Source organism: Salvia hispanica, chromosome 3, assembly GCF_023119035.1.
Source record: "Salvia hispanica cultivar TCC Black 2014 chromosome 3, UniMelb_Shisp_WGS_1.0, whole genome shotgun sequence".
In the NCBI taxonomy this organism is placed as follows: domain Eukaryota; kingdom Viridiplantae; phylum Streptophyta; class Magnoliopsida; order Lamiales; family Lamiaceae; genus Salvia; species Salvia hispanica.
Window position 1 is genome coordinate 8,867,327 of NC_062967.1, and position 20,593 is coordinate 8,887,919.

Here is a 20,593-nt window from a genome sequence, read left to right on the forward strand (position 1 = left end):
AATTTTGAAACGCACACACTTTTATTTTTCCTTTATTTTTATTTTCAAATATTGGGTGTCAGTGAAATATCTAAACCCGCCTTGTTTTTTTAACTCTTTTGGTTTCAAAAATTCGACCGTTTTAGCAAGTTTGCACTAACTTTCAAATTTCAAACTTGTTTAATTTTAGGAAATACACAATCAAATAAAAGGAATTTTTTTTATTGTAATTCAATCATCCGTGAAATATAATTTTATCAATGCACGATATAGGTTTATAATGGAAAAAATTGTAAAGTAAGAGGGGGATAGAGAGAAATAGTGGTTAGAGTAATTTTTGTGAAAGATGTGACTCAATTTTTAAAAATATAAATTTACCATAAATAGATAGAGGTCATTTCTGATGATTGAACAAAAATGAAATACGATTTCGGGGTATCAGCGAAGGCATTAATTCAAATTGGAGCTGCAACTTTTTATATGATATGAAAACTTGACGCGATTAGGTACAAGTAAATGAGTTTGATCAAAACCGTACTTAGTTCATTTTCACATTGAATTGATTTGTTAGGAACACAATAATTTTGGGTTGAATTAGGGACATTCATAAATTAAAAAAATACTATTATTATTTTTTTTTTTAAATAGTTATACTTTAGGTTTTGTGTAAATTAGGTTCAAATTTTGTAAAACAACTTTTTATTGTATAAATCAGATTTAATCATATAAATCAGGTTCAAGCCGTTATTGTGATATTATCATATTAACACACGTTATATCGTATCGTGTGTGGACTGTGTTTGGCTCCTTTCAAGAAATACATAGTACTAGTATAAATTTTGTATCATATTTAGATTTATATTACTACTAATTAAACATTGTTTTCTGTTTTTGTGTTGATTCAGGAAAGTATTCTCTTTTCGAGTTTGTATAATTTTGTGTGAGCTAAAACAATTGTGTTCTTAAAATGGTGTTTCTCGAAGAAAGAACATAGTATGAATTTGTATATGCTTCTGTTGCATGTTGGTGTTAAATATCAATGTTTTATTGGATGATTTATTCATATGGTAAGATTTCTCGTCATTTCACTCTCTAAATAAGAATAACGATGACATGACAATTTAAACAACTAATATTGCTGGGGGATTCCTTTTCAGAAAGACCCCTCCAAAAAGAGGCGTATGCCGCTTATAAGCGACAAGCACACGGTATTCTTTAGTAAAAGGCGAAAGAATAGTTCGCTATGTGCTCAACGCGCGGCTGCGTGATTCCGTAAAGTTATTCGCCTCCTTATTTATACTAACGCTTGGCTACTCTTTTGTCTCTCACTTCCGATGTGGGATATTTTGGCTTCTTTCACTGAATACACATCATCCTTGGATCCTTTGCACTAAAAAAAATGTATTTCAAGAAATACATAGTACTACTAGTACTATAAATTTTGGCTCACACAAAAAGTTCAAATTGTAACTATGATTGCAACATATAAACAGAGCATTTGGCAGCTCAAGAAATGTTAGTGATCAGATCTATTCAAAAACAGAAATTACCCAAAAAAAACATAACCAGAAAATCCATGCTAAAACTAACTTCTTTCTGGTTTCAACTTTTCCACTTGCTTCTTCTCCTCCTCTTCCTTCTCCTCCACTGGCAGCACAACAACGGGAGCCGCCGGCACCCCGTCCCACCGCTCCTTCAAGAAGTTGTCGAACGCCTCCACCATCCCCCTCCTGAACTCGAGCTCCCTCGTGAAGACATCAAAAATCAAGCATGCAAGCACATACTTGAACGGCACCAGAAGCAGAACGGTCGAGCCAACCAGCAGCGCAAGCGCGATCTCCATCGTCACCTGAGGGTGCCCTGCGAGAATGATGGAGCGAATCTTGAGCAGCGCGACGTTCACATTCTGGAGCGACTTCTCCACCTCGCGCATGGCTTCCTTCAGAGCAATAATCTTCTGGATCGTGTTCGATGGAGGCTGGTCGTATATAGTAACTTTCCCGAAGAATCTCCCAAGCCGACCTTGCTCCTTGAGCCCCTTTAGTACTAACATACCGGCCGCGCACATCATTAACGTCACCGGGAATATGTAAGACATTAGGTTTCTGAAATCAAGCCACATGGGAGTTCGTCAATGAGATTGAAGATTTTGTAAAAGGGAGAGATTGAAGATTACCTAAAGATAAGTGTATATACAAGTCCCAGAAAGGACGCTGTAACGAGAGGATCGTCCCAACGCCTAAGCCGCTCGAAATTTTTAGCAGTGAGAGTTAGAGGAAGCACAAGTTCCTGCCAAGGAAAACACAATCACATTTTCAAGATTCGATTTTTATTGAAACTACGAAGAAGAGAGTTGATAGAACTAACCTTAAAAAGGTCGATATTACTGGGAATCCCTTCGATCATGGCAGCATCTATCGTTGCTTGAGTTTTCTCAACTACCTTGGACTTGTCTCTGCAAGTCATCGACGCCTTCTCCACCAAACTCATGTCAGCCACGACGAGGTTCTTGCTAAGCACAACTCCGTGTCTGATCGAAGCATTCTTCCAAAAGGCTAACGAAGCACTAGTTCCCCACGACGCTGACCGCCTCCATTTCCGCAAGTAGACACTTCCGTCTATGTCAAAAACATGGCTGCTGCTCTCAGAAGCCTCACCGTTGGGTCTCACAAGGGCCTCCTCTGGCTCAGTGTCGATGTCCGGTAGTTTCTTGATTACCGTCCCGCCCCAGAAATTTACGGCGAGGGTTTGAAGGACGACCTCCCCGTATGGTGCATTGCGCAAATATGAAAACTGAGTCAGCTTAGAAGGTTCGTCAAATGTCCTCTTCATAAACTGGAGAGCTTGAAGCCTAGCAATGGCGTTTATGGCATGAGCAACGGCTCTATCCTTCCCTTTGTGAGCACCATATATGTCATACACCGACTCATCGTTATCCATAGGTCCATATTCGCGTATGAATTTGTATAATCCGATAATTTCACTTATGAATGCATACCATACATCCCTCCTCACCTCACCACCTAAATCGACAAATTCAAGAACCAACGACACAGACCTGCAAGTAAATTTTTTTAAAGCTTATACGAAACGTCAACTTCGAGTCTGCTATTTTTGACTGAAATAGGAAGATTTCAAGCAAACTCTGATACATAATTTGACTGGAAATAAGGTCAGAGAAGCTTACTCACTCCGGACCAGATGTGATGGAGATTGCAGAGTCGAAAACGTTTGATCCCAAGGGTCCCACTCTTGCCTTTTCGACTCTTGAATTGGGATGAGTAAGATCCAGCCTTACAGATTCTTTCGATCCGACCAAGCTAGCTGCCTGAATAAAAAACCATTACTCAAAAAAGGTTCTAAGAAAAATTAGCATCAAAATCACTCTATTCACTCGAAGACAATACCTCAAAGTAAAGTGCATGGTCGGTCAACGTGACCTTTCCTGGCCATGCCATGTCCTTTTCCCATTTTAGAACAGGCTGCTTTCGACTGGAACCAAGACAAAGGATTTTTTCCTTAGGATATTGTAAGGTCTCCTGGGATTGATGTGATTTCCGGCCTTCATGCACTCTATAAATTGGGAAGGAACAAATACTGTCAAGATTCGTGATAGAAATCAATCGCGGTCATGAAACATAAGGCATCAGTACCAAAATCGAGAAAAATATGCTCACTTGACAAGTTCAGTAATATATGTGGACCATATGCTAAACGAGATCCCCTTTTCGTCACCAGCTAAAGCTTTAAAAAGATTATGTGCAGTGGGACAATCAGCTACACCAGAAACAGCAGGAGCAATGCGAATAAAAGCCTCTTCTCCCACGAGCTTCTTCTACAAGTTCGAAAAACAGATCTTTGGTCACACATCTCAATGTCTGTATATGTCTTGTAAAAGAGAATATTTGTCACATTTCACCATTTCTACGAGAATAGTTTGAACCCTAGATTTTCTGCATTTCTAGAATTTCAGTTGAACAAGGCAGATTTCCTCATAGGCCTCCAATAATGCATGATAAAAATTGGGTAGCATTTCTTGAAAATATGATACTCAAGGCAATACACAAGAATGTTGGAAGATGATACATGGAATATACTTTGAGAAGCTAATTTAGCAAAAGCAACAATAAGATGGCAATATGCAAGTAATCGGTTAAATGACTATAGTACAAGGAAAACCGAACAGATAGGCAATACCTGAAAATGACTCCATTTGAATGATTTGAGTCGGTTACCCTTCCCTTGTCGAAGTGGATTCTCCCATGCAAGCATAGTTATAAAAACTAGCCTCTGAAACGCAGGTTCCTGGTATCAGAAGCAAAAAGATTAATTATAAGTGAATGCCAATAACTTAGCAACTCCAGCTAACACAAGAGAAAAGGGTGTACTGAAATGAGAAGTCGGAGAACATTGAGTTAGTGGTCGAGTCTGAACGTTTGAAGGAATAATGGAGTGTGAGCAGAGTGGCATGAGGTATGACCGTGAACATAAGAAGGGAAAAATGCAATATTATACATATGAACTTTGTGGGAAACAATGAAGCAACTGCACTGACCTTGAGGCTCGGATGAACTTCAACATTATTCCTTGACAAAAACCTGAAGCAGCAATATTCCACCAAATAACGTGGATCGTTATAAACTGATTCTGGAACAAGTGCTTTAAATATTCTTTGCACTTTCTGCCCTGTCAATCCATTCATCCTGCATATCTTAGACGTGGGAAAAGTCAAAAATTAATTCCTCCATACCAGCAAGATGTATTGCTTCAATTTTTAACCTTGTCTATACACATAATGTGGAAAGAAAAATGCACAAGTATGAAGGATGGAAAAAACTGAAAAACAGTAACTTTACCGGCTAAATTGTTCAATGGAAACGATGGCAGCTTCAGAAAGCTCCCCTCCAGAAGTTCTTGAATCAACAGTCGGTTCAATCATAAATATATCATCTGTATCTTCAGTGTCATTCTGAGGGCTAGGCTTTCGATCATGAACAGACTTTACAAGTGGAGAAGCCACTTCATTCAAAAAGTTTTGAGTCTTTGATAGCAATTGGGTAACTGACTCTTGCATTGAATCTGTCAACCAAAAAAGACGTTAGTTGTAATATAGGAACATATATAGTTCTCTGGAATTATCACATGATAAGTAAAAACAACCCGACCAGAAAAAGACATAACTGTTTGGCAAGAAGGAAATACATCTGAAGAAAGTACATATTCTAGTAAAATGTCATCTTCATAGACAATATCTTAAGTATATACTTATTAGATAGTAGTTTTTAGGCCTCGGAAACGCTAAGCACTTCCTATCTTTCCTTCCCATACATTGTTTACTCTCTTACACCCCTCTTTTGTTGATCATTTGAATAGGTCTAACAAGCAACTTTTACAGTTTTACTTACTCTCCTAGTACCATGATTACGCAGCAAGACGGATATTCAATTCCTTTTCGATCCATCATCAAGAATTAAATGGTCAGTCAGCATGAAAGAGATATAAAGGATGCAACTTTCCTTTTGAACTACTTAATATTCTTGATTCTACAAACACCTTTCTCAACTACACAAGTTTCACATGGTTTTTTCTATTGCATACAATAGAATATAGAACAACTTTTTGTAGCATATTCTAGAAACTTATTGCTGGCAAACAATCAGAAAACAAGCAAACCTCATACCATAATGAATAAACTAGTTTCAATTGCTCCAAAGGCCATAAATTAAGCAGCAAAATCAAACACCAACACACACACACACAAAACCAAGAAACTGAAACTCACTTGCATCAATATCATTGAGCTTCCAATTCATAGCCCCAAGAGACTGCCCCACCAGATTGAATCCAAATCTGTTATCCGAGGAATTTGGAGAATCAGAGGAACCATTCTTTACACAGCAAGCAATCTTGAAGAGCTGATTCTTGTGCTTATGATGTGAAGTTGCAGAAGAAGATTTAGGGGTTAGGCTTATTGTGTGAGGTGATTCGGGTGGGAACCGAGAGAGCATGTTTCAGACTAAGATTCTCTCCCCAATAATCAAGATTTCATGATCCCAGGTTTGCCAGAGAGGAATGATTTGTTGTCTGAGCTTTCAAGATGCGTTCTTTAAATTCTTGATTTAGGATTATGGGCAAAGAGATAAACATTGCTGAAAACGACGAATTAGCAAGAAGAGATGATTAAAGGAAGCAGCCAAGGGCTAGCTACTTCGAGAAGTAAACGCTGAGCTGAGAGAAAGTTGGGCCATTTTGTACGGCTAAAAAAATAAGTTACCATGAAAAAGTTCAGATTTTTATTTTAATAAAAACTATGACGATGATAGATTTTATGTGTGTGTTTTTTTTAATTTTAATGCTGATTATAGAGTTAAGTTATGAAACTACTATTAATCACCAAGATTTATTGGAAATCCTCTCACCTACTCCAAAACATATTGGTTTGGAGTGGAGTAATAGTTTTCTTTCATTACCACGTGCTGAATTATTTATTCGTCTAAAAACATGTGTGGAAATATCTAAAAGACTAAAACTGTTCAATTCAATGAATTATTTGCATGATTTAAAAGAAGTAAACACATTTGATTAATTTGTGCAAAATCAAAATTGAATAATTGAATAAAATCAAATGGGATTTCAAATACATCAATGTATCACGTGAATGACAACAAAAATAATATTCATAAATCAGGAGGTATTTTTTTTCTTTCAAATCCAGATTATTTTTAGTATTTGAAATCTAAAAAAAAAGTGGTTGATGAATTATTTATTGCGTCCAAAATAATAAAAAGAAAAAACAACAAAAACAAAAAACACCAACAAGTACAATTGATGAGTATGAGTAACAAAGACTGAAACCACAACTCCGATGGCCTTATCCACTCTCTCCCCACCCTTCACCACTCACTCCACCTCCTCTTTGCTCCACCACCCCTCCGCCGCCGCCCCTTTTCCGGCCAGCAACCACAGCACCTCTCTGTCAACCTCTCCTACTCCACCAGTTTTGCTCAAATGGAGAGCAAATGTGTCCTTCTTCACTGGCTTCCTCAACAACAACAAAACCAAGAATCCAGAACCCATCAAGCAAGAGCTTCTAGAGGCTATCCAGCCCCTCGACCGCGGCGCCGAAGCCACCCCTGAAGATCAGCAATTCATCGATCAGGTTGAATTTCTTTCCAGTTTCTTGCTAAATTTGTAGTATTGGCATTATCTTTTGCTTACAAAAAAGTTGAAATGGTTTTTTTTTTGATGTGTTTAAATTGTAGATAGCTCGGAAATTAGAAGCTGCAAATCCAACAAAAGAGCCTCTCAAATCTGATCTGCTCAATGGCAAGTGGGAGCTTATCTACACCACTTCACAGTCTATTTTGCAGACCACTGTATGATTCCCTTCACATCTCCATTTCTCAATGTATAATGTATACAATGATAGAATGTTGTAGTTGCACTGCTAATGATGGTTTGTTTTAGTTTGTGAGACTCTTGAGATATATAGTTGTGATTTGCAGAGGCCTAAATTGTTGAGAAGTAGAAGGAACTTTCAAGCAATCAACGCAGATATCCTTCGAGCTCAAAACATGGAATCCGCGCCCTTCTTCAATCAGGTCATCCACAACTCATAGTTTATACAGTCTTGTGCAAATTCATACCAAACTTCATTAAGTCATACTAGGATGGATTGATAAAAGTAAACGTCTTGTTACTGCTTATTTGGCTTTGATCTTCTTAAATGTGTCTTACATATACATATACATATACATATATATATGATGTTGTACAGGTCACTGCAGATTTGACACCTCTGAATCCCAAGAAAGTCGCTGTCAAGTTCGACTATTTCAAGATTGGAGGTTTGGTAAGTCAAGAAATTATAGACACACATTGTGATGATGATCATCACCAATATATGATATGCTTAGTAGTAGCATTGTGATAATGCAGATACCTGTTAAGGCTCCCGAGACTGCTGTGGGCGAGCTTGAGATCACCTACTTGGATCAAGAGTTGAGGTAATAAAAACACAAATCCCAGATTCTAACATTTTCATGTCTCAACTAAGTTGGCTTCCAGTTCTACCCTTTGTCAGATTATTAAGTGGAGTACTACATTATTTGTGTGTTCGGTTATTGCAGAGTTTCGAGAGGTGACAAAGGCAATCTATTCGTTCTCAAAATGATCGATCCTTCGTATAGAATACCTTCTAAATGATCAAGCAAGGATTTTGGCTTCTTCATATATTTGTGTTACACTTCTTTTCCTTTTTTCACATACATCATAGGAAACTTTACATATTTTGCTCATTGTATTATATAGCCTATCAACTCAAGTCCTTGTGTAAAAAGAAACAGCATTGCACAAATTTATTAACTGCTATTGAAACATAGTTTCACATTTTCATCTTCAGATTTTACATGTTAAAATATTGGACTTGAATTGGTGGGGTGCGCCAGGCCCGTGCAATAGTGCAACGCATGGGCAACGCTTGAAGGCCCAAGCAGCAAGCTACTTTGATTAGCCTTCCTCCTCAAAAAATATATTTAATACAATGTGAGCCGATGGCCCACATATCAGATATTAAACTGATAAGAACAGATACTACACTTGATCTTAGCCAAAAGGCCGAGAAAGGTATGAGCTTCTACATCTACGCACCTCCTCTTTTATAACATTGTTTCAAATAAAACTATCTTCTCATCTTGGATGTGGGATAATATGAACCCTTCATGTTTCGAATTCAACCGCGTACTCAGCATCGTCTGGCAGAAATCGGTCGAGAAATTCTCTAAGAACAACCTAAGCCAAAAAAAACAAACAAAATACATCTCAACTAAACTGTAAAGTGGTCTGAACTTCCATATATGCTCAATGTCTTGATGTCATATTCTTAATTCTTACAGTTATGCTTTCCCAGAGCTATGGCTGTCCCAAATTTGGATTCATGGTCTGTTTGATCATGAAACTCAACCTTTTTCTTCTTATTATCCACAAACACATAAGAAGGCAGAATAACTAGTGAAGCATTCACAGTAAAATTTATCTATAAATGAGAATGAAGTCAATTCTTCAAGCCAACTATAAAAGCTAAGTTGCAAACCTGCAATGCTTATAAACCTATATGTGAAAACCAACTATGTAAATCTCCGCAAAATCAGTTATACTATTAATCAATTTCAAAAATACACTACAAGGAGAAGCACTTAATATAAACACAAATAAAGAACAATTAGGTGCTATTGAGTGAAACACTTATTTTTTTTTTTGTCTTTGTTTCAGTTCATAGATCTTCAGAGACTAGGATTTGTTCTTTGTTTTACATGGAACTCTTTGTGAATGGTGCTAAGAAATTGAAATCTAAAAACTGATGATGCTACAAGGCAAGGAACTCTTTGGAGGATATCATTATTGGCCGGAAGCAATCCATGGATGGAGAAATTTGTAGCCTCGAGAGAGGATTTGTTCTTTGTTATATGTCTGTCTTCATTAAAGTTCTTTCATTCCCTCTTGTTTCACAAAGAATGCATTAGGACCTACTTTATACCCCACAAAGAATCCTAGAATTGACAGACAGAATCAGACAGCAGGAATCCAAAATCAGCAAAGCATGAAGAATGAAAAACTCACACAAAGAATCCTAGCAACTTGAATGACAGAATCAGACAGCAAGAATTCATAATTATTATCAAATCAATAGAAAAACATCCAAAATATCAAACAAGAGTACAATGACATTTGTTAAATATTATAAAGAGTTGTTGGATGCAACCAAAAGAAGTTAACAAAGTAAAGATTAAAATTGAATTGGTGGGTTGCGCCAGGCCCGTGCAATAGTGCAACGCATTGGCGACGCTTGAAGGCCCAAGTAGCAAGCTACTTTGATGGGCCTTCCCCCTCAAAAAATAAATTTAATATCGTGTGAGCCAGTTGCTCACATATCAGATATTAAACTGATAAGAACAGATACTACACTTGATCTTAGCCAAAAGGCCGAGAAAGGTATGAGCTCCAACATCTACGCACCTCCTCTTTTATACTTAGTTTTTTAAGATAACTTCATTCTCCTATCCGATGTGGGATAATAAGTTTTCTTATTTTACATGAACTGGAAAAAGGCAAGAACAAAAATGAATGGCAATTTGTAGTTTAAATAACTCTATAGATTCAAAAAAGTAGTAGTACTACATATTTAGGAAAAATAAATATACACATCCCTATCCCTATTCTTACACAATTTGCTTTCTTTGTATTGAAAAATAACTCAAACAAGTATCAGATGGCTGATTTTTCCAGTTACTTGTTCGTCGGACGGTCATCTTTGTCTTGTCGAACTATTTCATCAACTGGATTCTTCTCGGCCCACGCAGCTGCATCCACATATCCAAGCTCGAAATACCTATCTAGAACGTCGTCTGTAGCCGGCTGGAACGCCAAATTCAAAAGCTAAAACAAACACACACAAATGTTATTTCTTGTCACCATGGGAACCTCAGAAGTTGCATCCAAATGTTACCTCTCGCGCACCAGCGCGGTTCTCTGGGTTGCAGTCGGGGCTAATCCCGATTCCCTTCATCCCCAAACGACCAGCAGGAAACGCACAAACACGCACCTGTCAAGGCAGAGCTCTGTTCAAGCAAACATAAAGCATCATCATCTTTTCATTGAAGACGGACATATTATACCGTCTGAGAAGCAGAGGTAGGCGGCATGAACAGTGTCAAACCCCCGTCTACACATAAACGATCACGGAACATTGTTGCCGGCCTTGGAGCAAGATATCTGCATCAAGATCACTTTTATCAGTAGAAAAAACTGTTCCATTCAAAGAGGTGAATTAGAATCTCTTACCCGGGAATAAAAGATGAGGTGAAGACTGCGTTGATGAGATCTTCTTTCGAATCAAAGTAGTCCACAAGCACGCCCCTCGGCCTCCACATAATCTCCGTCACAGCCACTGCCATTAAACCACCACAACAAAATTCTATCAAAAACCTTCTTATCCAAGAATAGTGTGAGATACTAAAATAACTGTACCCACCGCGAATTCTTCCATTCGACCTGATATGAGCATCGTCTGGCAGAAACCGGTCCAGAAAATCTCTAAGAAGAGCCTGAGCCAAACAAATAAACAAACAAAAACATCTCAATTGAGTCATAAGGTCATGTTCTTAATTCTAACAGCTGTGCTTGCTAGTTGCTATGGTTGTCCAATTTTAGATTCATGACAAGTCTAATGTGGTAGGTTGAGTTTTTCGACATAAGGGTAGGCGTGTAAATACCCCAACACGGAATGCAGTCCCACGAAGCCTGCAATCTTGAGCCACTATCTTGGTAGCCTTCAGTGCCTCCTCCATGCTTTCTCCTGAGATAATCGCGGCACACACAATAGAACCGGCAGACGAACCAGCCAATGGTGTTGTTTCCTGTCTCCCCAAAAAGAAGATCAAAATCATGAAAAAAATAGGCAAGACTAGTGATGATAAATTGATAATGGCCTCAATTAGATTATTAACAGTGCATTAGGACAGAGTTGATCCCCCACAAACTTCAGCAAACCATGAAGAATGCCAAATTCTCAGCAAAGAATCCTAGCAAATTGGATGACAGAATCAGACAGCAAGAATCCAAAATCAGCAAATCCTCAGCAGGTGGTGATGCCAAATTTTTAAACAATTGACATAAATTTGATGTTAAAAACCAATCTTTTTTATTAGGCATTAATCAATCACAAACTTGATCATTGAAGAAAATGGATTGAAAAATGGTAGCAACCTTGATATAGCCTTTCTGAATGAGGAAGCGAGCCGCCCCGAGATGGTAAGGGAGCAAGTGCCCCGCGGCAGAGAAGCTAAACCCGGGGCTGGTGACGGCCTTCCGCCTCTGCTCCGCCTCCACGTCCTTCTTCCCTTGCTCCCACACCGTGCCCGGCCTAACCGGGTCCTCCACCACGGCCGCGGTCCCCTCGTCCTTCGGCAGCCTGGCTTTGGTGGAGAAAGAGATGGCCGCCGTGATTGGTCTGCGGGTGGCCTCCTTTGAAAATGGCGGCCTCAGAAACATCGAAAATATTGCCTTTCTCTTCATTGGGTAGATGTTGCAAGGATCTTTCTTTTGTTTTTCTCTTCTCTTTCGCTTTCAGTATGTAATTTCAGGATGAAAATCTTTCTAATTTTAGTTTGTTTCGGAATCTGAGAGGCTGGAATCTTTTTAACTATAATAACCGACACAACTTTTGGTGGTCGTATTTTTTATCTTTTGGTCAACGCAAATAGTGTATCATGTATCCTATATTCCTATGCCTATCCATAATACAGATAATTCAATCGGACTAATTAAACCTAGATATTAAATTTGATTTTTTTAATATTTGAACATCATCGAGTTTGTATCATCAGAATTCCGATTTTTTAGTATTCTTTGTTATAGAATAAATCCAAAGTTTCGAATTTTTCAATGCACATGAGATTAAGATTAAACATTAGTGTATCAAATTATAATTTTATTTAAATATTTCTATTCTGATACGTATGTTAATCACAATAAGAGTTTTATAAAATATGTGGATTTTTTTTTCAATTTTCATCTAGAAAAGGTTACGGTTTTTGGCCTCGAATTTTAAGATATTTCGGATTGATTATTCATCGAGTTTAATCGTGTGCTTTGAATTATACTCCCTCCGTCCCCGAATAAGAGTTGCTACTAATTTCCATTTTGGTTCATCCCCAATTAAGAGTAGCATTTCATTTTTACCATAAATGGTAAGTAGGTCTCACATTCCACTAACTCATTTCACTCACATTTTATTATAAAATTAATATAAAAAAGTAGGTCTTACATTCCACTAATTTTTTCAACCAACTTTTCTTTACATTTCTTAAAATCCGTGTTCGATCAAAGTGTTATTCCTAATGAGGGACGGGGGAGTATAAGGATTCAAATTTTGTGTCAGTACTGACTTTTCTTATTAGAAAACAAATACATTTTGTCCTTTACAATTGTAAAATTAAATTCACACTTCTAATCACAATCATGAATAGTAGTACAAAATATGAACACTTAATGTATAAATATATGCTAATATACAAAGTCAACAAATAATGTTTCAAAACAAATATCGTTAACTCTTCATAGCCTATCTTTTTACTATAAAGTATAAACTATTGAAGATGAAGAAACCAGGTACGTTTGAACAAATCCAAATGCAAAATGTTTGCCATAATTTCGACTTATAATTAAATAAATACTGTAAAAATCATTTTGTTGGAAAAAAATTTCCGTTGCCGGGAATCGAACCCGGGTCTCCTGGGTGAAAGCCAGATATCCTAACCGCTGGACGACAACGGATTTATGTTAAGTTTCTTGTAATTATAAAATATAATATATTTTACCATAATTATGTTTGAAAATACAGAAGAAAGCGACTCAAACAAAAAATTTACCACATGTTATAAAATGTTTATACCTATCTAAAAGTTGATAAAATTTCACGTCTCAAACTCTTACGCCGCACAGATGGTTTCATAAATTCTCATTTTCCAACCTGATTTTTTGTCGAATCATTGAATTTTATAAAAGAAATAAGCCTTTCATAAAAATGCCACAAAGCGCATAGGATGACGCAAGGGTAGTGTAATCAAATTAGCAACAGTTTAATAAGTTGACATTAAACCTAGTAATTAAGTGGGAGACAATAGCATTCCATTTTGCATTCTGCTTTTGCAGCAAGTCAATAAAGCACTTCAGCATCCTTGGTCAAACTAAGCTTCACCACCCCTAATTACAGAATTACAAATCTCTTTTCTTACATCCAATTAACCAAACACAACATTCATATCTTATGCAGCCCTATTGGTTCCATTATACAACTATTAGCACAAATTACCGATAATTAAACGACTTTACAAGAATACCCCCCACTAATTCCTCCACTTGGGAAATACTCCCTCCGTCCCGGATTATTCGATTCACTTTGACCAGGCACGAGTTTTAAGAAATGTAATGAAAAATGAGCTGAAAAAGTTAAGTGGGATGTGAGTCCTACTTTTATATATTAGTTTTATAATAAAATGTGAATAGGAATGAGTTAGTGGAATATGAGGTCCACTACCGAAAATGGTAATAGTGAAATGGGTCAAATTACCTGGGACGGAGGGAGTGCGACATTGGGCGACTATTTACACAAATTACGATAATCTGACGACTTTACAAGAATACTGCGTGCTAGTTATTTTGTGTGAGAATACGACATTTGGCGACTATTCTACACAAAATACCAATAATCAGACGACTCTATATGAGTACCCTTTACTGGTTCCTCAGCGTATAATACGGCATCTCATTCTCGTATATGCGAGAAACATCGTCTATCTCGATTGTACGGTACAAGCATCGAAAGCAGGAGCTAAAATTGAAAAGCCTTTAGGGTAAGTTGGTAAGAAGGGAAAAAATGATTCAAACAAGGAAAAGAAAGGGCAGTTTGCCCCCACAGATAGTACAAACACCATGCACGCTCATGCATCGAAAAGAAGCCCACTAACTCTCTATATATCTACTGTTACCCAAAAAAGTCAGCACCACTAAACACCTTTTCTCATCCCACAATCAACAAACTCATTCTCATAAAAAGAAATACACTCCCTCTTCTTTATCAGACTTTCTCCATCTTTCCACACACATATATATGCCAAAACAGTGATATGACACTACTGCTTAAACACTCACTTTGAAGTTCAGTCATTTGGAATTTTGAAATATTTATGTCACATATATAGTACAATTGAGTAACACTCATTATGTAGTATCATTCAGCATATTATTTTGTCTTTGGAAACATTATTATGCCAAATAATGGTGTGTCGGCTTTGGTGGCTCTTTAATTAATTATCTCTTTCACACACCATATATTATATGTGTATATATATTTATCATTCCATCTTCATAAATTATAATCTTCACCTCTCTCTCTTTCTAGCTAAATGGTTCTATCTATCTGGAGGGTTTCTCAAGGGTAATTCGCAGAGCTAATTTGGCATTCTGTCCACCTCCATGAGTGGTCTTGGTATTTAATACACGTGGCGTGCATTGATGATACGGAGACGAAAGAAATTGAGGTTAGATCTGTGAGGATGCCATGCCACAGGAGGCGGCCAGCTTGTCAAATTAGCCCTGTAAGTCTCTCTTTGAGAACTCCTCAAGATCTCAATCACAAATTCTCTCTCTCTATATATGTTGAAGAAGCAAATCTTTGGTGACTTGAGAGAAGTTTGTGTCTTTTTCTTCAAGTTCCTGTCTTTGTGGGTATATTTAGGAATAAATTTATTCTTCTTTTTCGGTTGAAATCTCATAAAGATTAATGTTACTTGTGCTGGTCAAATTAACCCTACAAAATAAAAAAGATGATAGTATTAGCAAGAACGTAAAGGGATTCAGCTTTTCCTACTCTCTCTACTTAATAGATATGTTTTTCTCTACTTAATAGATTTGTTAATTATTTGCTTGTAAAAATATTCAAACTTTTAATAGTACTTTCTAAATTTTGCTTGAAGTGTCAGTTTTTTCAAATTTAAATATATGCACTTTAGAATTTTCAAATAGCACCTCCTTCTCCTGAAGAAGAATAATTTTGATCAAATTTAAATTATTTAGTGACTTTAACTTTTTTTTAGATAGCAGCTCTTATGTGAATTACATTAGACTATGTGTCTTGAATAAATGACAAAATTTATGATATTTTGTGCATTGAGATATTTCTGATTTTGTCTTCCATATTTCATTTAATTTGTGTTTTTCACAATTTAAAAAAAAAACATCTCAATCCGTACGTGTTAGTTATGTTCGTGTTGTAAGCACATGCATGCGCTTGTATTACGCTTGCTCAAGCAAGTTTCAAAGAAAATTTATGATCGGAGAAAATTTAGAAATCTCAAATCTTTAAAGTTGGGGGAAAAAACCACAATAGTTCAAAAGTTCATAGTATTTTAATAGTAAATTTACTTAATTTTATTAAAAAAAATGTTGTTTTAATGATTGTTGTTCAGAAAAGACAAAAGTTAGCGTATTCAGATTTACAATAAAAATTTAAGAAAAATGCAGAATATAATAAAAGTTTGTATATTTATAGATAAATATCTTTATAAATATTTCTCTCTTTAGTAGTTATAAAGTCCACACAACATGACTAATAATACAAAATTAGGAAAGTAAGAAAGAGATAGAAAGAAAAGTGTGTGGATGGAAAATGGGTTCCGCCTCCTTAGAGCATCTCCAACAAGGAAAGGTAAATAGAAGAGGTATATCATCTATATACCTCCTAAAAAAGTGAAATATACCATTCCAAAAAGAAACATACTCCAAACGAAAAATGTATATAGAAAGGTAAATGATTTTTTAAACATACAATAATAGTACAAAATGCATTAAAAAACATAAAGTGTGATACTTCTCCCTTGGAGAATGGTTTTTCATGAAAAGAAGGCAAATATGGTAGTTATAAAATTTTACTTCTCCATCAATAAAGATATCTCTTCAAAATGATAAAATGTACATCTCCATTTACCTTCAATAAAGATACCTCTTCAAAATGATAAAATGTACATCTCCATTTATCTCTCCCTAAGGAGAATGATTTTTCATGAAAAATAAGTAAATATGGTAGTTAGATAATTTTATCTCTCCATTTACCTCTTCTTTTGAAGATGCTATTAGAAAGAGAAATTTTCTTAAATAGAAAGTTTCTATTTTTAGGAAATGGATAAAAAATGAAAGAGTTTCTATTTTAAGGGGAGAAAGGGGTAATAAATTAGAAATTTCAAAATTAATGTTTCAACCCATAAAATAGAAATTAGCTTTGGCCACCACCTTCATCTTGTCTTGAATGATTGTCCACATCACCTTCACCGATTGGAGGATCACATGCCTGAATTCAGATGCTAACTTCACCTTTGGAATCGGACATTATTATTGTAGGAGTATGATTTTTGTGGCCATACTCCATAAAGAATTTTGAAGATCGAATGATGCAATTTTAAACCCCTAATATATCGTTGCCATTCACCGTCGATATGAAACCCTAACATCATTAAAATACACTCCAGTGAATCTCTAAATTTTTGGCAAAATATAAACAAATAATGAAATATTCTCCAATTATGGACTAAAATCGCAATGTCAACATATTTGAGAAAAAAAAATGTTAAATGTTTCACATTTTTACTATAAAAAATAACTTAGTATAGTGTTAAAATATTAAATTAATAGTAATATTTAAGTTATTAATCAATCACTTTAAATATCATGTACTAGTATAATAAGGAGTATCAAAATTGTAAAATAGTCCAATATGTGTGTACATAAACTAAAAATGAAAAATTGGATGCCAACTTATTAGACTATGTTTGACTAATATACAAAGAGAAAGGATTGCAATATTTAATTTTTCGTTAATAGACATATTATAAACTTAATTAACTATACTAACAATTTTATTAGGTGTTAAATATCTTTCAGTAACCGACGCCAAGATCATCACGCGCGTGGCACATGATTGTTTGATGCTGAAATCGTAGTTGCTGTATCACCACTCTACCTCGCCACCAAATTCTCCCCGCCGATCTCTCTCCCCTCTTTCTCTCTCTACAATCCCCGCTATTCCTGCCCTCAATCTCGCCCCCCATGGCCCTCGCCAGCGGCCAATGCCGCGCCGCCATTCTCAAATCCTTCGTTTTCTTCCTGCTAATATCATTCACTGAAGCCTCGATTCACAGCTACGACCGAGATCCGTTCCGAGAAGTCGGCACCGCTTATCTCCTCTCAGGCGGCAGCGAAGGCGTCGCCGCCGCGCAGCACGCCCGCTCTTACATCAGGTAATCTCTACTGATCAGATCTATCACATTTTGTCGGCAATCGAGTTTTTGAGTTGAAGAAAACGTAATCGGGTTTGTTAGATCGACGCCATTGACGCTACTGTTTGTAAATCGTAACACGTGATGCATTGGAGTAATGTGTGCGTGTGAGAGTTTAGTTCTGTAGTTGAGCTGAAATCGGTTGGGAAATGGCTTGATTTTCTCTAAAGTTGGATTAAATTTCGGTGTATTAGGTGTTCGAGAAGTAGATTCATCAACAATTTGTCAATTGTATGCCTCCATGTGCTTATGTTGATCGTATGCACTCAAAGTGATAGTTCATTCGTTTAGCGTCTTTTGATTCGCACGATTTAGGGCTTTTCCACTTAAACACATTGTTACTCTGTTCTAATTCAAAATTGAATTCACTTAGATTCGAGAACATAACATTCTGGAGGAGTAAAGAAGCTGCTGAGCATAATCCAAGTCTGGCGTACAACGGTGGGTTGGTACAGGCTGTTATTTTTGAAGCATCTGATCGCGATAATATTGGTGGATCTCCGTATGGTGGGCAGAGATCGATCTGTTGTACCCCTGATCTTGCCAAACTGGAAGGATGCAAACAAGGAGAAGTGATACGAACACCGTCAGCAACTGATAAGATTTGGCCAGTTGTTATAAATGTGCAGTTTAGAGGAAACATGTTATCCGCACATTTGAAAAAGAATAAAGAAGTAAACATAAAGAAAACCGGGATGTACAACTTATTCTTCATAACGTGTGATCCAAAGCTCAAGGGACTGAAGGTAACGGGAAGGACAGTGTGGAGAAACCCTACCGGCTTTTTACCTGGTAGGATGGCCCCTCTGATGAAGTTCTATGTATTTATGTCTATTGCTTATGCAATACTTTGTGGCATATGGGTTTTCCAGTATGTGAGACACTGGAACGATGTTTTGCTGCTGCAACACTGCATCACTTCTGTTATAGCTCTTGGGTTGTTGGAGATGACATTCTGGTACTTTGACTATGCGTACTTCAATAGCTCTGGTACAAGGCCGGCTGGAATCACAACCTGGGTCGTTACGATTGGAGCAATAAGAAGAACTATTTCACGCATCCTTATTCTTTCTGTTTCTATGGGCTACGGTGTTGTGCGTCCAACCCTTGGTGGTCTAACAACAAAGGTGCTTCTTGTTGGAGTCACCTACTTCTTGGCAACAGAAATGCTTAACATTGCTGAGTACGTAGGAAGCATAAATGACATTGCAGGGCGAGTTCGAGTGTTTTTTGTCCTCCCAGTTGCATTTTTGGATGCATTTTTGATTTCATGGATTTTCACTTCTCTTTCAAGAACATTAGAGCAATTACAGGTATATATATCCGGTATCCCCATTGATTGAAAGTTTTTCGCACTCCCATTCGGTGATTATGTTGCATCTTTTCCTCGAGTTTATCCATGTGCTAACTATGGCTATGTTTTCCTTTGTCAGGCTAAAAGAAGCTCTGTCAAATTGGAGATATACAGAAAATTCTCAAACGCTTTAGCAGTTACTGTTATTGCTTCAGTTGTGTGGATCGGATATGAGGTAAATGCCTTGTGTACCTTTGGCTCTTGCCATTATTTTCTTCTCTGTGGGAAGAGCAAAATGAATGAGTTTTATAATGGACACCCCTAAAATTATGTTACGACACAGTTTAACTATTGGATGTTGTGCTCATCTCTAAGACTATGAATATTCTTTACGAGACTTATCTTATACAACCAGCTTACTCTTGTTTGCCCAGTATCTTTACTATCTGATGTTTTGTGATTAGTTATGTTTTAAACACCTCATAGTATATAATCCCTGCAGGTTTATTTCAAAGCAACAGATCCCTTCAATGAAAGGTGGCAGAATGCTTGGATTGTCACAGCTTTCTGGGATATTCTTGCATTTGCCTTGCTCTGCGTAATCTGCTATCTTTGGGCCCCCTCGCAGAGTTGCCAAAGGTACATGTTACAGTTCTAGCTTAATGAGCACAATTATATTTATATGAATTTGAGCATAATCTTTGTTAGGTTTTCTTCAGCTCACTTTCCATAACTCCGTGTCAGGTATGCATACATGGAGAATAACGAAGGAGACACAGATGAAGAAGAAACAGAATCGTTATGTAAAGAAACACCTAAAGGCAGTATCGGTCTAGTGAAGCAAAACAGCAAGGATGACGAAACTTCTGATCAAGAAGAGGCCGAAGAAGGTAAAAAAGAATAGTTGCTGTGTGAATGATGGAAAATGGCTGCAATACTAAGAGAGAACAAACTGATTTGGATGTTCATGTAGACCTACCTACCTTCGACACGATAAACATATTCAATATATTTTTTTTTCAAAGTGTATAGGCCAAAATTGAAGCATTGATCCGTTGCAGAAATTCATGTGTTTCTATGAGTGTGATTGTAACGATATTGTTTATGGGATTCAGACAATTGCTAGTCAGGTCAGGTTTTGTAGTATTGTTGTGTTACTGTGTAGTAATATGTCACTTACAAACCATGCAATTTTTCAACAGTTGTACCTTTATTTATGTACGTGTAGTGATTTTTTTGCCTTTTTTTTTTGAGTTGATGAATGTTAAATATGAAGACGAAGGTTGTCTCCAAAATCATGAATTTTAATCACAGCCATTGGTAAAAATATGGCCTTTGTAAAATCCATGTTATCTGTCTCAATATCTGAGGGAGAAAAAATAAATCACTTTGGACGTATGAGAAAATTGTTAATCCTAACTCATTTTATTGC

The 20,593-nt window shown here is 36.7% G+C and overlaps 4 protein-coding genes and 4 non-coding genes across 10 annotated transcripts; 2 read left to right on the forward strand and 6 right to left on the reverse strand.

Annotated features, from left to right (window-relative positions):
- Positions 1-1,124: 1,124 nt before the first annotated feature.
- On the reverse strand, positions 1,125-1,241 carry LOC125217298. Its single transcript, XR_007175710.1, has one exon. It is a non-coding gene; the product is annotated as a U5 spliceosomal RNA (small nuclear RNA).
- Positions 1,242-1,435: 194 nt separating this feature from the next.
- Positions 1,436-6,225, reverse strand: LOC125213137. 2 transcript variants are annotated; one of them, XM_048113509.1, is made up of 10 exons: positions 5,762-6,225; positions 4,836-5,058; positions 4,535-4,682; positions 4,177-4,284; positions 3,657-3,814; positions 3,387-3,552; positions 3,171-3,307; positions 2,347-3,037; positions 2,156-2,268; positions 1,436-2,084 (listed from the first exon to the last, which is right to left on the reverse strand). In XM_048113509.1, the coding sequence occupies exons 1-10, from the start codon at positions 5,985-5,987 to the stop codon at positions 1,565-1,567; spliced, it is 2,490 nt and encodes an 829-aa protein (XP_047969466.1). In that variant the 5' UTR covers positions 5,988-6,225; the 3' UTR covers positions 1,436-1,564. The 2 variants fall into 2 exon arrangements, with proteins under 2 accessions (XP_047969466.1, XP_047969467.1); XM_048113510.1 differs by lacking the exon at positions 5,762-6,225 and having other exon boundaries at positions 4,535-4,690; positions 4,836-4,976.
- Positions 6,226-6,798: 573 nt separating this feature from the next.
- On the forward strand, positions 6,799-8,367 carry LOC125214383 (probable plastid-lipid-associated protein 4, chloroplastic). The gene is made up of 6 exons (XM_048115385.1): positions 6,799-7,138; positions 7,242-7,355; positions 7,485-7,580; positions 7,757-7,831; positions 7,918-7,985; positions 8,109-8,367. Exons 1-6 carry the CDS (start codon positions 6,845-6,847, stop codon positions 8,182-8,184), a joined length of 723 nt encoding a protein of 240 aa, XP_047971342.1. The 5' UTR covers positions 6,799-6,844; the 3' UTR covers positions 8,185-8,367.
- A 45-nt stretch (positions 8,368-8,412) lies between these two features.
- On the reverse strand, positions 8,413-8,608 carry LOC125217273. Its single transcript, XR_007175688.1, has one exon. It is a non-coding gene; the product is annotated as a U2 spliceosomal RNA (small nuclear RNA).
- Positions 8,609-9,630: 1,022 nt separating this feature from the next.
- Positions 9,631-12,182, reverse strand: LOC125214382 (patatin-like phospholipase domain-containing protein 4). The gene is made up of 7 exons (XM_048115384.1): positions 11,743-12,182; positions 11,250-11,393; positions 11,009-11,081; positions 10,819-10,924; positions 10,653-10,749; positions 10,484-10,579; positions 9,631-10,413 (listed from the first exon to the last, which is right to left on the reverse strand). The coding sequence occupies exons 1-7, from the start codon at positions 12,049-12,051 to the stop codon at positions 10,264-10,266; spliced, it is 975 nt and encodes a 324-aa protein (XP_047971341.1). The 5' UTR covers positions 12,052-12,182; the 3' UTR covers positions 9,631-10,263.
- On the reverse strand, positions 9,778-9,973 carry LOC125217262. Its single transcript, XR_007175679.1, has one exon. It is a non-coding gene; the product is annotated as a U2 spliceosomal RNA (small nuclear RNA).
- A 1,057-nt stretch (positions 12,183-13,239) lies between the features above and the next one.
- Positions 13,240-13,311, reverse strand: TRNAE-UUC. Its single transcript has one exon. It is a non-coding gene; the product is annotated as a tRNA-Glu (tRNA).
- A 1,621-nt stretch (positions 13,312-14,932) lies between these two features.
- On the forward strand, positions 14,933-20,405 carry LOC125215482 (transmembrane protein 87B). Of its 2 annotated transcripts, none has more exons than XR_007175269.1 (6): positions 14,933-15,134; positions 17,473-17,828; positions 18,241-19,180; positions 19,301-19,396; positions 19,648-19,800; positions 19,906-20,046. XR_007175269.1 is itself a non-coding variant. In XM_048116904.1 (6 exons), exons 2-6 carry the CDS (start codon positions 17,638-17,640, stop codon positions 20,063-20,065), a joined length of 1,524 nt encoding a protein of 507 aa, XP_047972861.1. In that variant the 5' UTR covers positions 14,943-15,134; positions 17,473-17,637; the 3' UTR covers positions 20,066-20,405. The 2 variants fall into 2 exon arrangements, 1 of the variants encoding a protein (XP_047972861.1); XM_048116904.1 differs by having other exon boundaries at positions 14,943-15,134; positions 19,664-19,800; positions 19,906-20,405.
- The last annotated feature ends 188 nt before the right edge of the window (positions 20,406-20,593 follow it).

What these genes read in the sequence shown, in the direction of transcription:
- LOC125215482 (XM_048116904.1), top strand. Translation starts at nt 17,638, where the DNA reads ATGGCCCTCGCCAGCGGCCAATGCCGCGCCGCCATTCTCAAATCCTTC. An exon ending in TTGTGTGGATCGGATATGAG is followed by an intron (nt 19,397 to 19,663) that starts GTAAATGCCTTG and finishes TAATCCCTGCAG; the next exon opens with GTTTATTTCAAAGCAACAGA. An exon ending in CCCTCGCAGAGTTGCCAAAG is followed by an intron (nt 19,801 to 19,905) that starts GTACATGTTACA and finishes ACTCCGTGTCAG; the next exon opens with GTATGCATACATGGAGAATA.
- LOC125213137 (XM_048113509.1), bottom strand. Translation starts at nt 5,987, where the DNA reads ATGCTCTCTCGGTTCCCACCCGAATCACCTCACACAATAAGCCTAACC. An exon ending in GCTCAATGATATTGATGCAA is followed by an intron (nt 5,059 to 5,761) that starts GTGAGTTTCAGT and finishes TTTGGTTGACAG; the next exon opens with ATTCAATGCAAGAGTCAGTT. An exon ending in ACCATGCACTTTACTTTGAG is followed by an intron (nt 3,308 to 3,386) that starts GTATTGTCTTCG and finishes TTTTTTATTCAG; the next exon opens with GCAGCTAGCTTGGTCGGATC.
- LOC125214383 (XM_048115385.1), top strand. Translation starts at nt 6,845, where the DNA reads ATGGCCTTATCCACTCTCTCCCCACCCTTCACCACTCACTCCACCTCC. An exon ending in AGTCTATTTTGCAGACCACT is followed by an intron (nt 7,356 to 7,484) that starts GTATGATTCCCT and finishes TGTGATTTGCAG; the next exon opens with AGGCCTAAATTGTTGAGAAG. An exon ending in ATTTCAAGATTGGAGGTTTG is followed by an intron (nt 7,832 to 7,917) that starts GTAAGTCAAGAA and finishes GTGATAATGCAG; the next exon opens with ATACCTGTTAAGGCTCCCGA.
- LOC125214382 (XM_048115384.1), bottom strand. Translation starts at nt 12,051, where the DNA reads ATGAAGAGAAAGGCAATATTTTCGATGTTTCTGAGGCCGCCATTTTCA. An exon ending in CTACCTCTGCTTCTCAGACG is followed by an intron (nt 10,580 to 10,652) that starts GTATAATATGTC and finishes CTGCCTTGACAG; the next exon opens with GTGCGTGTTTGTGCGTTTCC. An exon ending in ACCGCGCTGGTGCGCGAGAG is followed by an intron (nt 10,414 to 10,483) that starts GTAACATTTGGA and finishes TGTTTGTTTTAG; the next exon opens with CTTTTGAATTTGGCGTTCCA.